This window comes from Sus scrofa, chromosome 11, assembly GCF_000003025.6.
Source record: "Sus scrofa isolate TJ Tabasco breed Duroc chromosome 11, Sscrofa11.1, whole genome shotgun sequence".
Classification (NCBI taxonomy): domain Eukaryota; kingdom Metazoa; phylum Chordata; class Mammalia; order Artiodactyla; family Suidae; genus Sus; species Sus scrofa.
Window position 1 is genome coordinate 68,144,428 of NC_010453.5, and position 15,178 is coordinate 68,159,605.

Genomic DNA, 15,178 nt, shown 5'->3' on the forward strand with positions numbered 1-15,178 from the left:
CTCCTTAAGGGCAGGAACTGTGTTCTATTGATCTGCAAAGTTCACATTTAGCCCAGTGCCTGGCCCATACAAGCAGTCAAATACTACCTTTTTTTTTGAAGAGTATACTGTACATAATTTTGTAGCCTATCCTTTTCGTTCAGCCTCGTAGTTGGTCAATTCCACCGTATGTATTTCTTAAAGACTGCACAACATTAAAGTTTCCAAGCTCAAACTCACTTAAAAAACTGTAACTTTGCTTTAGCAGGGAGTAAAACTTTTGCAAGGGAAAACAATTTAAACAGCATGGGTCCAGAAGGGCTCCAGGGCAGAGATGTGGGGAGCACCGTTGCTCCGTCACAGACGCACTGCGCCTGGGACACCTGGACACCGGCCACCGCGGCGGAGAGGAATGAGGGTCCAGGGGCCACGACCCTCAGCACTTTTTTGGGGATTTCGCGCGGAACCGACATGGGGAACACGGAGGGGCAGCAGGACAGCCCTACTCTCAGCGACCGGGAAGGCCTCCCAGCTCTGCTCCCCTTGCGTCCGCAGAGCTGCCTCTCGCACTTCGCTGGACACCGGAACTCGAGACAAGCTGTCAGCAGTCGGCAGGGGAGCGAGCGCAGGAGCCGGCACGGGAGGACTGAGCATGCGTGGTGCGCGCCGGGCGTCCCGTCCGGCGAGAGGTTAGAGGTCGCCGCCGGGGATGCGCCCGCACCGGCATTCCAGGGGAACCCGCTGCTTTCGCGGCTCCGAGGGGCTTGGGGACAGCGCTAAGCACTAGTGTGAGGCTCCCAGGAGTTACACTTGTTCCTGCCAAACCATCCTACTCCTTTTCCAAGGCTCCCGCGGCCGTCGGAAAAAGCCAGAGAAGCGGCCCCTCTCGCCGCGGATGCACTTCCCTTCCCCGGCAGGAAGGGAGGCGGCTAAGGAGTTGCGCATGCGCTGTTCGCGGGCGGCCCCTGGAGTGGAGTGGCGTTGCCGGATTCACCGCCCCGCCGGGAGTGCGCCTGCGCGGTCGCCGGGCTCCCTCCGCCTCCGCTTCCCCTCCCCCTGTCCCCCGCGGGGGCTCTGGGTCCGGCGGGACCATGTTCACCAGCACCGGCTCCAGTGGGCTCTGTGAGTACCGGCCGCCGCCATCCTGGCTGGCTCCTCCACGCCACCTTGGGCAGCTCCTTGAGGAGACTGGTGGCTGCGGGGACTCTCGGGGCTGCAGGAGGTTTGGGGGCCGATCTTCCATCCCCTTGCCAGAACCTTGGTAGTTCCTGTCTGTGGCGGGGCAGCGGACACCGCCCCCACCTCGGCCTGGAGGGGCGAGTGGGAGTGAGTCCCGCCCCCAGCCCCCCCACCTGTGAGCCCCAGGTGCGATGCTCAGGTGTTCCCGGGGTGCTGCAGGTGGGCCAGGCGGTTAGGGTCGGGCTGGGTTGTTCTGGTGTTCTCCTGGCCCTGCCCCTTGCCCTCAGCGGCGCGCCTGCCAGGTAGAAAGTAGAGGCTGTCCGAGTGGAGGTGGTGTTGGAACCTCGCCCCCTTCCCCATCACCTTGTTCCATTCATTTAGGCTGCAGAGGGACCAAGCTGGCTTTTCCCCAAACGATGCAAATTACAGCCTCTGCTTCTGGAGCTGACCCTTTAGATTTACTTTGATTTTTTTTTACGCCCCCCGTCTCCCTTAGGAGTTTTTAGATAAACAAAAACTAATTAAAGTACTTCAAAGTGGGAGCAAGTTTGGAAGTAGTTTGGCAGGAAAGCAGGAACATTTCTGCTGGATGTTGTTTTTTTTGGATTGTCAGTGTGGTCAGAAGATAGAGAGCGAAGAAGTATATATAGCTTTTTAAAGAACTTTCTTTTTCTTGCTGAAGTGGCTTCATTGACTTTTGGTAAGGTGCCATGTATGCTAACTAAACAGTGCCGAGATTAGGCATGCAACAACTGCAGTGAACTCTTCGAACAGCTATAGTTTTTGCAGTTTGTGTCATTGTTGGTACTTCATGTCTCTGTACGTTTGAAGTCAATCTTGCGGAGGCAGTAGATACTTCCAGGTATTAACGAACTGTTGTGAATGTTAGGAATCTTTTCCTGAAAATACCTGTCTTAGTTTGGGAGTGAGTATCAGGGCCACGGGCATAATTTTGCATCTCTCTCCCTTCTCAGCTTTTTATGTTTTGAAGCGGGCTTAGTATTTGTGATTTCCTGGGTTTCATAATTAATTTGATTTATGGCAGCTTTCAAGCGTTGGCCTCAGAGTACGTTACAACTACTAGGTAATTAATCTTCCCCAAACTGCCCTTTGGGTAAAGAACATTATGACTGTTGAAATTGATAGTCAAGAAGGTGGGGTGTGATTTTCCTGGAATCATAACGTGAGCTGTGCATTGTGAATATGAAATGAACGGTAGTTTTCAGTTGTATTTGCTTTCTTTAATCATTTGGAAGTATCCTTCCTTGCTGACCAAAACACCTTAAAAATTTAATTGGCAAGCAAAGTCTGTTATTGGTTACTATTCTGTATGAGCCATGATTTTGACAAAGGTTATGCAAATTTGATACAGGGTGACTCTGGGGAAGGTAATGCTTGATTACCTGTGGCACATGGTTGATGAGTATTGAATTCTAGGAGCCAAACTGATGCTTAGGGAGAGGCCAAGGCCAAAGGCTCCTCCTCAGCTGTCTTGCCCTGTTTTGAAATAAATGTATCTGCAGCGTAAGAACTGATAGAATGGCCATTCCTCGGAAGGCCATGTCTTATATGCTCACTCAACAAACATTTTGAACCTCTGTTGTGGGCTGCACACTGCTGGGTGCTCAGATGGCCACACTGGACAAGCCTTGATGCCAGTGTTTACAGTGTATACAGTGGTGTTGAGGCACCATTTTCCCACGTCTCGTGGCAAGTCTGGGTGAGAAATTTTTCTTTGCAAGGCTACCCACTGAGAGGGAAGCGAGTTCCTTTTGATGATAAGTCGTGTGGCCCTTTGGGAAGTCAGAGTTCTGATCCTGAGTGAGTGTCCTGAGGATGAATAATCTGCCAAGCACAGCCCCTCGGGATGCTGAGTAACATTGTCTTTTCGAGGGAAGAGTCCTGGCCATTTCCTACCACCTGTGCATTTCTCCCATCTGTGACTGCGGGATGGTGGTGCTTTCCTCGTACACTTGCTTCGCCCCCATTCATTTAGTTACTCCGCAGTTGGCGTCTGTTGAGCCCCCACAGAAGCGCACACTGTTCGTGCACAGAGGATGAAGTGGAAGACAGGAGAAGGAAGAGCAACACCCAGTACGGTAGCTCAGGATTCACATCGTGTCCTGAAGAAATGCGAGGGGCGTGGTGTAGGCTGCAGTCACAAAGGACTCCAGCAGGATGCTTCAGGGCGCCGGGGACACTGCTGCGACACATGTGGTCAGGGAAGGTGTCTGGGGAGGTGACCCAAGTGGTGTGAAGGAGCCAGCATGTCAGTTTTTGTTGAAAAGTGTGCATCTTGCAAAGAGGGAGCAAGCAGCACAGAAACTCTCAAAGAGGCCCAGCAGGGCGTCCTCCGGGTGCGGAGGAAAGCTGGTGCCGCCAGGGCAGTAAATCAGGGGAAGGGCATTTGCGGCCATGTCTTTGTATTGCTTTCCGCCTGGCATGTAGCTGTGCCTGGATAGAAGTGCATAGACATTGTGTTCATGCCTTATTTTAGATCCTTGCTTGGAGACCAGTGCTGCCACTCAGCTGCATGTTGAGTAATAGATGTATCATTTCTTAACATTTATCAGTAAGTGTTCCTGAGAGGTAGTCACCTCACAGCGTAGTCACTGTGTAACAGTGGACTCAACCGAGGTTAACTGTGTGTCTAAGGGAGTCCAGGTGTCCTTCCCACCCTCAAGGAGTTCCATGTCTGGTGGGGGAGTGTGTTTTAAAAAGAAATGAAATAACTTCTGTACTAGGACCTGTGGCTTTATTGCAGAGGGAGGGCAGGTGGGGGAGAGGCACTGTTAACTTCCAGCGTGGGCAGTATTTCAGCTGATTTTGAGGGATGAGTTAGAGTTTGTCAGGCGTGCAGGTGGGGAGAGGGCTTCTCGGAGGGGCAGAGATTGGGCAACCCTGGCAGCGAGGCAGGGGGTCAGGCATTAGGCGAGCGTTGATTATGGCTGAAGGGGGCAGTCCCTGCATGGAGGGGGTGCAGTGACGGCGTTCAGAGGGCAGGTGAGTTGAGAGCTGGGAACAGCACTCAAGAGAGAGAAGAGGCGTGGCTATGCTGCCTCACCAGGAACACAGACGGGACGGGATGGCAGAGCGGAAGCAGAAACAGGTGAAGATCTAAAACACTCGTTGGGAAGGCGTCACGGTGCCGGGGGAGGCAAGAGATTATTGTTGGGAATGTGAACAGGGTTTTCCATGTTTGCTCCCTGTGTCCTGCTGCAATACGGCAGCCTTAAAGCATCCCAATGTCCAGATTCCTGGGTCCCCTCCCAAGAGAGTCACATTCAGAAGGGCTGGTGTGGGCAGTTTTTAAATCTGAATTTTTAAAACATTGAGGGGGAGGTTCTGATGGACAGATTTAGATCAAGGCAAGAGGCTCGCCAGCAGCAGGGGCTAAGGTGGGGGGGTGTCGAGAGGGAGCAGCTCCTTTGGGGGACGATATTTGATGCCAGAGGGGCTGAAACGTCCATTCAGAGATTCACAGGGACATCTGGAGAGAGGGTGCTGGCCTGGATGTGGGTGGTTCGGTGGGAGGAATGCCGTGGGTGTCACTGAGGACACCGGAAGCAGTGCATGGAGTTAGAAGGCTGAGGACAGAACTTGAAGCAGTTCCAGTCCTGTGTTTACGGCCTGATGGAGAAAGGCAACAATAGAGAAGGCGGAGGTGGGGGTTCTTTAGGAGAAAACCGCCTTCCCCAGCCTAATTTGATTTGCCCTCTTTCATTGTAAACAAACTCCTGCAGCTTCTTCACTGTCTCTCACGATGACTCTGATCATCAGACTCTTGATGCCTTTGTCTCCTGTTTACAGCCCATTTCTAGCATCTTCCACTTCCAGTCTGGAAGCCATGGTTAGTTACCCGTGTTGCGTTCTCATCCAGACTCTGGCCACCTGGGACCTGCTCTGCTCACCCAGCAAAACCCCAGCCTCATGTTCAGGTGTGGTGTCCAGTCTGAGCAGAGTCCTTGGCACGATCGCTCAGTTAGGTCCCTTGGATTCGATCATCTCCCTGTGCTCTTCCTGCTTCATTGTCAAGACCGTTGCCACCTAGCCATCCCACTCTTAACCCATCCCAGTTGGGAGGGCCGCCGCCTGGGCACGGCTTCTCGCTGTCTTGTTTGCAGCCACACTGTAACGGTTGTTAGAGAAGACGTCCTGATGCCGCCATTGAGCCGATTTTTGAGGGATGAGTAAGTTTGTCAGGCATGTGAATCTAGTTCCGTTTTTCTAGTCTCAGAGAAGGAGGCACCCCTCCCCTAACAGGCCCAACCTCTACCTGTTCTTAAGTCATTCTTTGCTGCCTTTTCTAGTGACACTGCCTCCTTCCCTCTCTGCCTGGCACAGGGTGAAAGCTGATGCTTGGGCTCTTCAGAGACTCCAGAGTACTTCAGATCCCTTATCTGTGGGAAGGAGATAGTATTCCTGTGTTTTTGGATGGTTTGTGAAGATTGAAAGATTTCCTATGTGTAAAGCTCCTGGAGTTTTGCCATGGCTAAGTATGTAGTCAGGGTTAAGTATTTTTAGCTGCATCCTTCTTTGGAGTCTGTTCTTAAAAATACAGGCACATAACCCCTCCATCTATTGGCCAAGTCCTCTACCTGCCCAGCTGCTGACTCCTTTGTTTCTTCTTCACAACCCAGCTTCTTGAAAGATGTCTTTTGGAGTTCCCGCTGTGGCTCAGTGAGTTAAGAACCTGACATTGTGTCCAAGAGGATGCAAGTTCGATCCCTGGCCTTGCTCAGTGGGTTAAGGATCCGGTGTTGCCGTGAGCAGTGGTGTAGGCTGGCAGCTACGGTCCAATTCAAGCCCTAGCCCGGGAACTTCCACATACAGCAGGTGTGGCCTTAAAAAGAAAAAAAAAAAAGTCTTCTCTTTCTCACTTCCCTTCACTCTCTAGCCCTCTGCAATTAATCTGTTTTTTGATGGTCACCCACTTGTGACACTGTGGTGTGATGCTGTTCTTGGCTCCCTGCAGCCTGCTTCTGCCCCACCACACCACTGAGGGTAAGATGACTGGGGACTTCCTTGTTGACAGATCTGTGGGTGCCTCTGAGTCCTTATCGTAGTAGAATGTTTTCTTTCACTGGCCTTGATGAACACTTTTTTCTAAAATTCTTTTTTTTTTAATTGAAGTATAGTTAATTTACAACATTATATTAGTTTCAGGTATATGACATAGTAATTCAGTACTTTTATAGACGATATTCCATGTAAAAGTATTTGTAAAATATTGGCTGTATTCCCCGTGCTGTACATTACACATGGAATCATTTGTTTTATACCTAGGAGTTTGTGCCTTTCCAAAATTCCTTGTTCCTTGACTTTTTCTTCCTATTTCCTGACCACATCTATTTAGTTTCTTTCATATTCTCAGGGCTTACTGGATTTGGCATTAAGTTATTATTACTTTAAGAAGAGCAATTTCCCTGCTCCTGTCGTGGCTCAGTGGAAGCGAATCTGACTAGTATCCATGAGGAGGCAGTATTGATCCCTGGCCTCGCTCAGTGGGTTAAGGATCCAGTGTTCCCTTGAGCTGTGGTGGAGGTTGTAGACGTGGCTCAGATCTGGCGCTGCTGTGGCTGTGGTGTAGGCCAGCAGCTACAGCTCCAATTCACCCCCTAGCCTGGGAACTTCCACATGCCTCAGGTTCGGCCCTAAAAAGACCAAAACAAAACAAAAACCCAGAAGAGCAGTTTCCGTGGATCATTAAGGCCAAAACCTACTTTTGCCCAGGTAAGGAGTGAACAAGGTAGAGTAGAAATAGCGTGGAGGGCAGGGATGGCCAGCTGGGTAAATGTAAGGGAGCACAGCTGGAGTCAGCATCTAGAGTCTTAGGCTAACTAAACACACGCAGCCCTGAGGTGGGAACCAGTGCAAATTTATCAGAGTGAGAAACACAGTTTTCAACTGAGTTGGAGCTTTCCCTTGAGTGAAGCTCTTTTTGATCCGAAACATTAGTTAGGGAGCCTGGAGTCAGATGCAGTTAGAGAAGGTTGAAGAATCTGAGGCCCAGTGGTGCCAGCCTGTGGTAAGGGCATTCTTCTCACTCTAGAGGTGGGCGAGCTCTAAGGGGAGTCAGTCAGGCTCTACAATCCCCACCTTCATTTCAGCGTTAGGATCCTGCCGAATATCCTGCCCCCAGCATCATGCTAAAGTGGACACCTGCAGAATTTCCTCCTGCAGCTGCTGCTATGCTCTCAGGAAAGGCCAAACCATGTTCTTACTGATGTATTCTTTCTTTAGGTATGTTTTAAGTGTGTTGAATACATAGCTTGTGGGAGACGATCAAAATAAATCTTTATTTTTATCTTTCACCATCTCTTTAAAATCCACTGAGCGTGGAAAGCTTTTCTCCTTTATGAAAAGGCATCAGGCCCCAGAACTTTTTATTTACTCTTCTAGTTATTGATTCAGCCACTGTTTAACAAGCACACCTGTGACCCAGCCCTTCTTTTAGGTGCTGGAAATTTAGTCATAAATGAAGGACAGAAGGTACATTCATGGCGGTGATCTCAGGAACTAGAAGTCACAAAACGTAGGCTCAATTTAAAGATTAAAAGTATCCGGTTGTGTATTAACACTCGGTCTTCACTCGAAGGTAAGACTTCTTCTCCCAGTTAAGATCTGTCGTTGGCAGCCACTTGCCGTCAAAGAAAGTGGTGTCGTTGGCTTCCGTCCATTTGTGTCCCCTGTGACCCTCAGGTTTCCTGTTTGTGACCTTACTGTGTTCCGGAGAGGGAGGAAGACGGGATGGTGAGGAACTAGGGTAGTTCTTACTTGGCTCTGAGCCTGGCACGCGGTGGAAGCTGACTCTGGCCAGCGGGCGCCGTGGAGTTTCCAGCTACTCCCCTGACCTGGGGGGGGTTGCATCTTTAGCTCCTTGAAACTCAGGTCCACCCACGGCCTTCCTCCTTCTGGAGCCTGTTTGGCCTGCCTGAGGGCACCGTTGGAATGAATCAGGGATGGCCCCTCTGTTGGTTCTGGCACGTGGCCCACCTCTGCTCTGCTGGAATTGCCGATCCTTTGCCCCGGTTGTGCATTTTAATCTCATTGATCAGCACGGCTTCTCCTCCTCCTGCACCCTAGAAACTGCCCCTCAGGGGTCATACCGTCAGCTCACTGAGTAGGTCCTTTGACCCCCTCGCTGGATGTGCCCACAGCGCATCAGTGGTGGGCAGGACTCTGAGCCGTCCACTCACTCTTTATAGTCATGATCTGGCTGAGAGGAGCCTGACTTGTGGCACTACTTTTGGTTCTCTTTGTGGAATCTGCATTTTGATGTGGAGTCTGCCTCTGGTATGCAGCAGCCCTTGCGGAGACTGCAATTTTACCCTCTTGTTTTACTTGGGTTTCTGTTTTGCAGGCCAGGGATCATCTGTCCAGCCTCTTTATTTTTTTATTTTTTGGCCGCACATGCAGCGTGGAAGTTCCTGGGCTAGAGATTGAATCTGAGCCACAGCTCTAGCCGTGTGGGATCCTTAACCCAGTGCGCGTGGACTGGAGATGGAACCTGCACCTGCGCAGTCCCCCGAGTCACAGCAGAGACAGCGCCAGATCCTTAACTCTGGGATCCCGCCGCAGTAGGAACTCCTGGCAGGCCTCTTTGGGGTGGCTTTAGAATGTATGTAATTCTGCTCTAACTTACTCATTTGTTGCAGCAAAGGATGAGCTCAGCAGGCCTAGGTTACCCAAACTCCTGCACAGTTGTCTTTAATGCTTGACTTTTAGGGATAAACTGTGTCCCACATTTCTTAAGTTTGGGGGAGTATGTCTTTGAAACTGAGAAATACAATACTCTTCATTTAAGAATTTTGGTTGAGGAAGGAAGACAGGTATTGAAGGGCAAGCCTGAGGGAGGATGCTTTTAAAAAGTGTTTTTCTTTTCAGTCTAAAAGTAAGATTAACCACATTATAGAAAGGCTGCAAGATAGAGAAAAACCACAGTTAGGATTTCAGTTAATTTTCTTCATCTTCCCACCTCATACATTTATGTTTTTGTTTTAAATGGACTGATTTTATTGTTATAAAAACAAATGCATGTTCACCAAAGAAATTCTGAATTATGGGAAAGTAGTAGGAAGAAATAATATCATTTATTGACATCTTGGTATTTATCTTCATAGTTTTTCCATTGCAAAAATGAATATCCAAGTAAATAATTAAAAATAAATTTATCACACTTGAATACTGTTTTGTAACTTGCTTTTATTTCATGTAATACTCTTAAAATGTAATTGTAATGACACTGTGTATTCTGCTTCTCTCTCCTTTGTCATAAGCATATGCTCTTCTCACACTTAGGTTGCTGTTTCCCTCTTTTCTTTCTCTTATAGTAACACTGAGAGCATCTTAATTTTCAGATATTCTGAGAAGTAAAAGAAGATTAAAGTGTACTATAACTTTTGATACTGCCAAATCTAGCTCCACCAATGACTTTACCAGCAATTTAAAAGAGAAAAGATTGCTTTATTTATTACATTTAATTTTCACAGTAACTCCAGGTATTGCTGTTCTGTTTTTTTTTTTCCACAATGAGTATGTTGAGGCTCAGAACATAATTTGTCCAAAATCACATAGCTAATATGTTGAAAAACTAGGACTTGAACTCAGGTTTCCCTTCCTTTAAGAGCCTTAATTTTTTTCCACTGCGTCATGCTGCATTAAAGAGACTAATTTTTTTTTTTTTTTTTTTTGTCTTTTTAGGGCTGTACCTGTGGCATATGGATGTTCCCAGGCTGGGGATTGAACTGGAGCTGCAGCCGCCGGCCTTTGCCACAGCCTCAGGAACACGGGATCCGAGCTGCATCTATGACCTACACTGCAGCCCATGGCAACACTGGATCCTCAGCCCACTGAGTGGGGCCAGGGATCAAACCCGTGTCCTCATGGATACTAATCTGGGTCATTACCCCTGAGCCACAGCGGGAACTCCTATAGAGATTAAATTGATGTGAACTTAGTCTCTTTAAGGAATTTTCCATTTGGCTAGGAGCAATGGTAGTAAGACTTCTAAGCCTTAGGAAAAACATTTGGGGAAAAGAATCATAATGTATATGGGAGTTCTACATACCTCTATAATTTCTTATAATTTTTCAATCAACAGTAAACATGAGTTACTCGTTTTATGGTAACATTGTAACTGTAAATTTTTTTTTCCACTAAGGATATCTTGACATTTCCTTTTTAGTACATAGGATGAAATTTGTGTATCATTTATTTTATTTTATTTTTTTATTGTTATTTCCCCAATACAGTTTTTTTTCCTACTGTACAGCATGGTGACCCAGTTACACATACATGTACAAATTCTATTTTCGCACATGATCATGCTCCATCATAAGTGACTAGACATAGTTCCCAGGGCTACACAGCAGGATCTCACTGCTAATCCATTCCAAGGGCAATAGTTTGCATCTGTTAACCCCAAGCTCCCCAACCACCCCACCTCTTCCCCACCCCCTTGGCAACCACAAGTCTATTCTCCAAGTTCATGATTTTCTTTTCTGTGGAAAGGTTCATTTGTGCCTTATATTAGATTCCAGATATAAGTGATATCATAAGGTATTTGTCTTTCTCTTTCTGACTTACTTCACTCAGTATGAGAGTCTCTGGTTGCTGCAGATGGCATTATGTTGTTCTTTTTGATGGCTGAGTAGTAGTCCATTGTGTATATATACTACATCTTCATAATCCAAATGTCCGTCATGGACGTTTGGGTTGTTTCCATGTCTTAGCTATTGTGAATAGAGCTGCAGTGAACATGTGGGTGCATGTGGTTTTTTTCAAGGAGTGTTTTGTCCAGATAGATGCCCAAGAGTGGGATTGGTGGGTCATATGGTAGTTCTATATATAGATTTCTAAGGTACCTCCATGCTGTTCTCCTAGTAACTGTAAATTTTACTTATGTAACACTACTAGGCTCTGTCCAAGCAGCTTGTATATGTATTAACTCATTTAATTCTCAGAACAACCTTGTTAGGTAGTAGGATTATTCTGGCCAGTTTGCAGATGAGGAGGGTGAGGTACAGATGTTTAAGTAATTTTCCCAAGATTGCTCATCTGGTGATAAGCAGGACTAGAATTGGAACCCAGTCTGGCTCCATACTGTGTGTTCTGAATGCTTCTCAGACTCGAGGACATGTATTTACACTTTTTGACCACTGTGTTCATAGGCTGATGATGAATATAGCAGCTCAGCTTAGCAGCAGAGCTTACTTCCTGGTCACTGAAAGCTCATTCTGGACCCTAGCAGGTTGCTTCTCCTTCCTCCCCTTGCGACCGCCACAGCTGTTTCCTCGTGCGTCTGTCCACCGTGTTCCTTCTGATGGATTTCAGGCCATGAGCCCCGCCTCTTTCTTCTTAAATCAGAACCAGGATCCAGTTCTGTTTTCCGTAGAGATGTTTTTTTGTCCTAATTAGGATCTTTTTGTACAAGCTGATGCACTATAGCTGTTTTTACTTGCATGTTTTTCATTTTCCCAACTCTTCTCGTATCAGTCAAGTTATTTTCTACTTTCTCCAGCTTTTTCCACTCTCACCTTGTCTTAGTATTAGTTTGGTAGTGAGGGTGGAATCTACCTTAAATCAAGCTACTTTAGAAAAGCATTTCTGTAGAATTTTAATAAGTGCAACCTAATAAAGGAATAGACACGTTACTCTCCCACTTAAACAACCATCTGTGATAGTTTAGTCCTCATTCTTTTAGACACTTTGTATGCAAGTGCTTGCCTGTGCATTCTCTCAGACACACACGTGTATACACTTATGTGTGTGTGTGGTGGTCAAATAAACATTTTGTTATGCTCCCCTAACATTATCTTAGGTACAGAATCATGATTTCCAAGGATTGTAACATGTTATATTAAAATGTTTGTCTCCAGTATTTACCCATTTAAATAGCATGTTGGGGGCCATCTTTATAACTAAGTATTGATCTCATCTTTGACTTCATCCTGAAGAAACTGTCACACATGTGGAATTATAATGTCAAAGAATAGGAATACTTTAAAGCTTTTGATCTGTATTGTCAAATCCTTCCAAAAAAGATGTAACGCTTTTACACCTTTCAGCAGTTTAGAAGGGTATCTTTCTCACCAAGCTCTTGTAGCACTTGAGTATGATAATTGAAAATGATTTTTGCCAATTGAGAGATTGAAAAATGACGTTTCATTATTGTCTTAATCTGCATTTCTTTGAATGCCTGGGAAAATGAACTTATTTTCATCTTTCATATTTATTGGTGATTTTAATGTATTTTTTTAACTGGTTTGACTACTTATATCCTTTGCCTTTTTTTTCCCTCCTATTAGAGTGTTAGTGTTTTGTTTTGTTTTTACAAATTGATTTCTAAAAGCCCTTTAAGGGTACTAGCATTAGTTGTGGTATATGTTACAAATATTTTAACCATTTGTCAATTGCTTCTTAATTTTATTCATGAATTTTTTTCACATAAAGTTTTTCATTCATAGTCATTAAAATAAATGGGTTAGCTCATAAATTTTATTTAGCCGAATTCATTTTTTCTTTAACAAGTCCTGGGCCTCTTAAGATCTGTTAAATATTCATTTACTATTTTTTGCATCTTATTTTCTTCTAATTATGAAGACAATATATACTGTTGGTACCAATTCAGACTATCCGGAAGAGGAGAAAGTGAAATGTGAACTCTTCTCAATCCTGTAGATTGTTTTTTCCCCTGTGAATCCAGTGTGTGTATGAATGTGTATCTGTGATTAATATAAGCACGTGATAAAAATTTAAAGGAGGTTATAGGAATTCTCTTCACTAGGAGTAGCCGCTTTTGAGTTCCCCTTTCTTTGTTTCTCTACTATTAAAGCTTTAAATGATGTATTTATTCCTTTCTTGATTTGTCAACTACTGGTTCTGCTTATAGATTCCCCATAATGAAAGATGAGGAATTTGCATGTTACCAACCTCCCCATCTTTTATTTATTTTTTATTTTTTTTGCTTTTCTGGGCCACACCCACAGCATATGGAGGTTCCCAGGCTAGGGGTCGAATCGGAGCTATAGCTGCCGGTCTGCGCCAGAGCCACAGCACGTCAGATCCGAGCTGCGTCTGCGACCTACACCACAGCTCACGGCAACGCCGGATCCTTAACCCACTGAGAGAGGCTGGAGATTGAACCCGCATCCTCATGGTTCCCAGTTGGAGTCATTTCCACTGCACCACGGCAGAACTCCATCCCCCTTTTTTTAATCTTTTTTTTTCCTCTCCCCATCTTTTAGTTTTGATTTGGTTACCCCTTGTAGTGGTTGCCTTTATAATCTTAAACAATGGACAAAACCCCTTATTTTTTTTGATTTATCAATTTTTGGCATAGTCAGTAGACTCCACCAGGAAAATGAGAAAAATTAGCCCAAGAACTAGTAGTCTTTTGTCCTCTTCAATTCTTAATATGCTGTGTTTACAGTCTGTTCTATGATAATAAAGTCTTCTGTGCTTCGTCTGTAGGTTGATTTTTATATGGAAGATCATAAAAATAGCTATATTAACATGAGTATGATTGTGTATTTATTGTTGAACCAAGGTCTTTATTGTTGGAGCCACAGAAGAAATTGGAGCCCTAGGTTAGAAACCCTGTGCTGCTTCAAGGGGCTCGTTCATTCTTTTGCGATTTCTTCACTCCTTAAGGTCACGCACACTTACTCCTGTTTCTTGGCCCTTGCTTCTTTCTCTTCTTGGAGTCTTGCGTGTTTTCCCAGGCACCCCTCCTGCAGTGATGGTCTTGGCGCAGAGGACACAACTGGTGGCTTTCCAGATGCTCCCTTGGCTGTCCTTGTACTTAGTGAAAGGCTGGTTCGCAAGTAGCTGGTGTGGGTTTTCTCTTTGTTTGTGGGTAGGTCTTTGTCCCCAAGAGGCCCACACCTCAAACAGCAGTGTAGACTCTGTTCAGGTTTGCAGAGCTTGTGAACAGGCTGGTTTCCTTATAGGGTGCAGAGGTGGGGAGCAGAGGCGAGCAAAGGATAGTGAAAATCCCCTACCGTGGGCCAGGTTAGGTGGGCTTGGCATTGGTGGGTGAGTGTGCGAATCTCACTCTGAGTAAAGCCACCCTTCCTCTCACCGCCCCCTCCCCCTGTGCCCCATCACCCAGGTTGGCATCTCCTGTGGGAGTCTGATGATGCCCAAGCTCTTTTCTTCTCTTTCTCAACCCTCAGACCCTTACGGTGTCCTAGGTGGATGACCACTTTCTTCGGAGCATTTCTTCGATTTTATTTTGGAAGCAAAGCCTTTTTTTTCAGCTGGGGTGGTCGAATGAATGGCTGTGTGTGTGAGAAAAAAAGAGTGAATTGGGGGCGGGGTTTTGTGGAAGGGCCTGGCCCAGTTGTCAAAGCACCAGACACGTGTGGCATTTGTACCCTGATGGTTTAAACAGGATGTGGGCCCAACACCAAGGGCCATTGAAGCAAATGTAAGATAATAATTCCCTTTTCAGTTCTTTTTCCTCTTAGTTGTAACAAAGAGAAAGTCTCAGATGCTAGTCTGAGAAACCGCTAATAGCAGCTAGTTTCATAGTGTAACGTAGAGAAAGGGAGGCAGGCTCAGATTTTTTCTGTCAACAACAATGTTAGACTGTAGCAGAATGTATTTATAGTTCCCACCTACTGATGACGAAGTGATACTTGTTTTACATTTACTGTAGTGATAGGAAGTTTCCTTTTTTTTAATGGCCCTGCCCACAGCATATGGAAATTCCTGGGCCAGGGGTTGAACCCAAGTTGCAGCTGCGGCAACGCCATATCCTTTTAACTTACTGCAACGCCATATCCTTTTAACTTACTGTACCGGGCTGGGGCTCGAACCTGCCCCTCCACAGCAGTCTGGGCCACTTAAGTCAGAGCACTGTAGGAGCTCGAACTTTCCTTTAAGATACCTTTATTTAAAACATAGTAAGGTGATATAAATACTAAATGAATCAAGGCTAGGTAATACTGAGATATGGCAAAAATTGTGGTGCTATAAGGAATGACTGAAGCTTGAGAAATACTCTAAATTATTC

The 15,178-nt window shown here is 46.0% G+C and overlaps 1 protein-coding gene across 3 annotated transcripts in view; it reads left to right on the plus strand.

Moving 5' to 3' along the window:
* Positions 408–15,178, plus strand: part of UBAC2 (UBA domain containing 2) — a 174,937-nt gene continuing 160,166 nt past the window's right edge. For 2 of the 3 annotated variants that reach the window (XM_021065851.1, XM_021065852.1), the window contains exon 1: positions 408–1,101. In XM_021065851.1, coding sequence (XP_020921510.1) covers positions 1,071–1,101 — 31 coding nt within the window. In that variant the 5' untranslated portion in view covers positions 408–1,070. Of the gene's footprint in view, positions 1,102–7,615; positions 7,694–15,178 lie in introns of all 3 variants that reach the window. The other variant, XR_002336734.1, reaches the window with a different exon arrangement.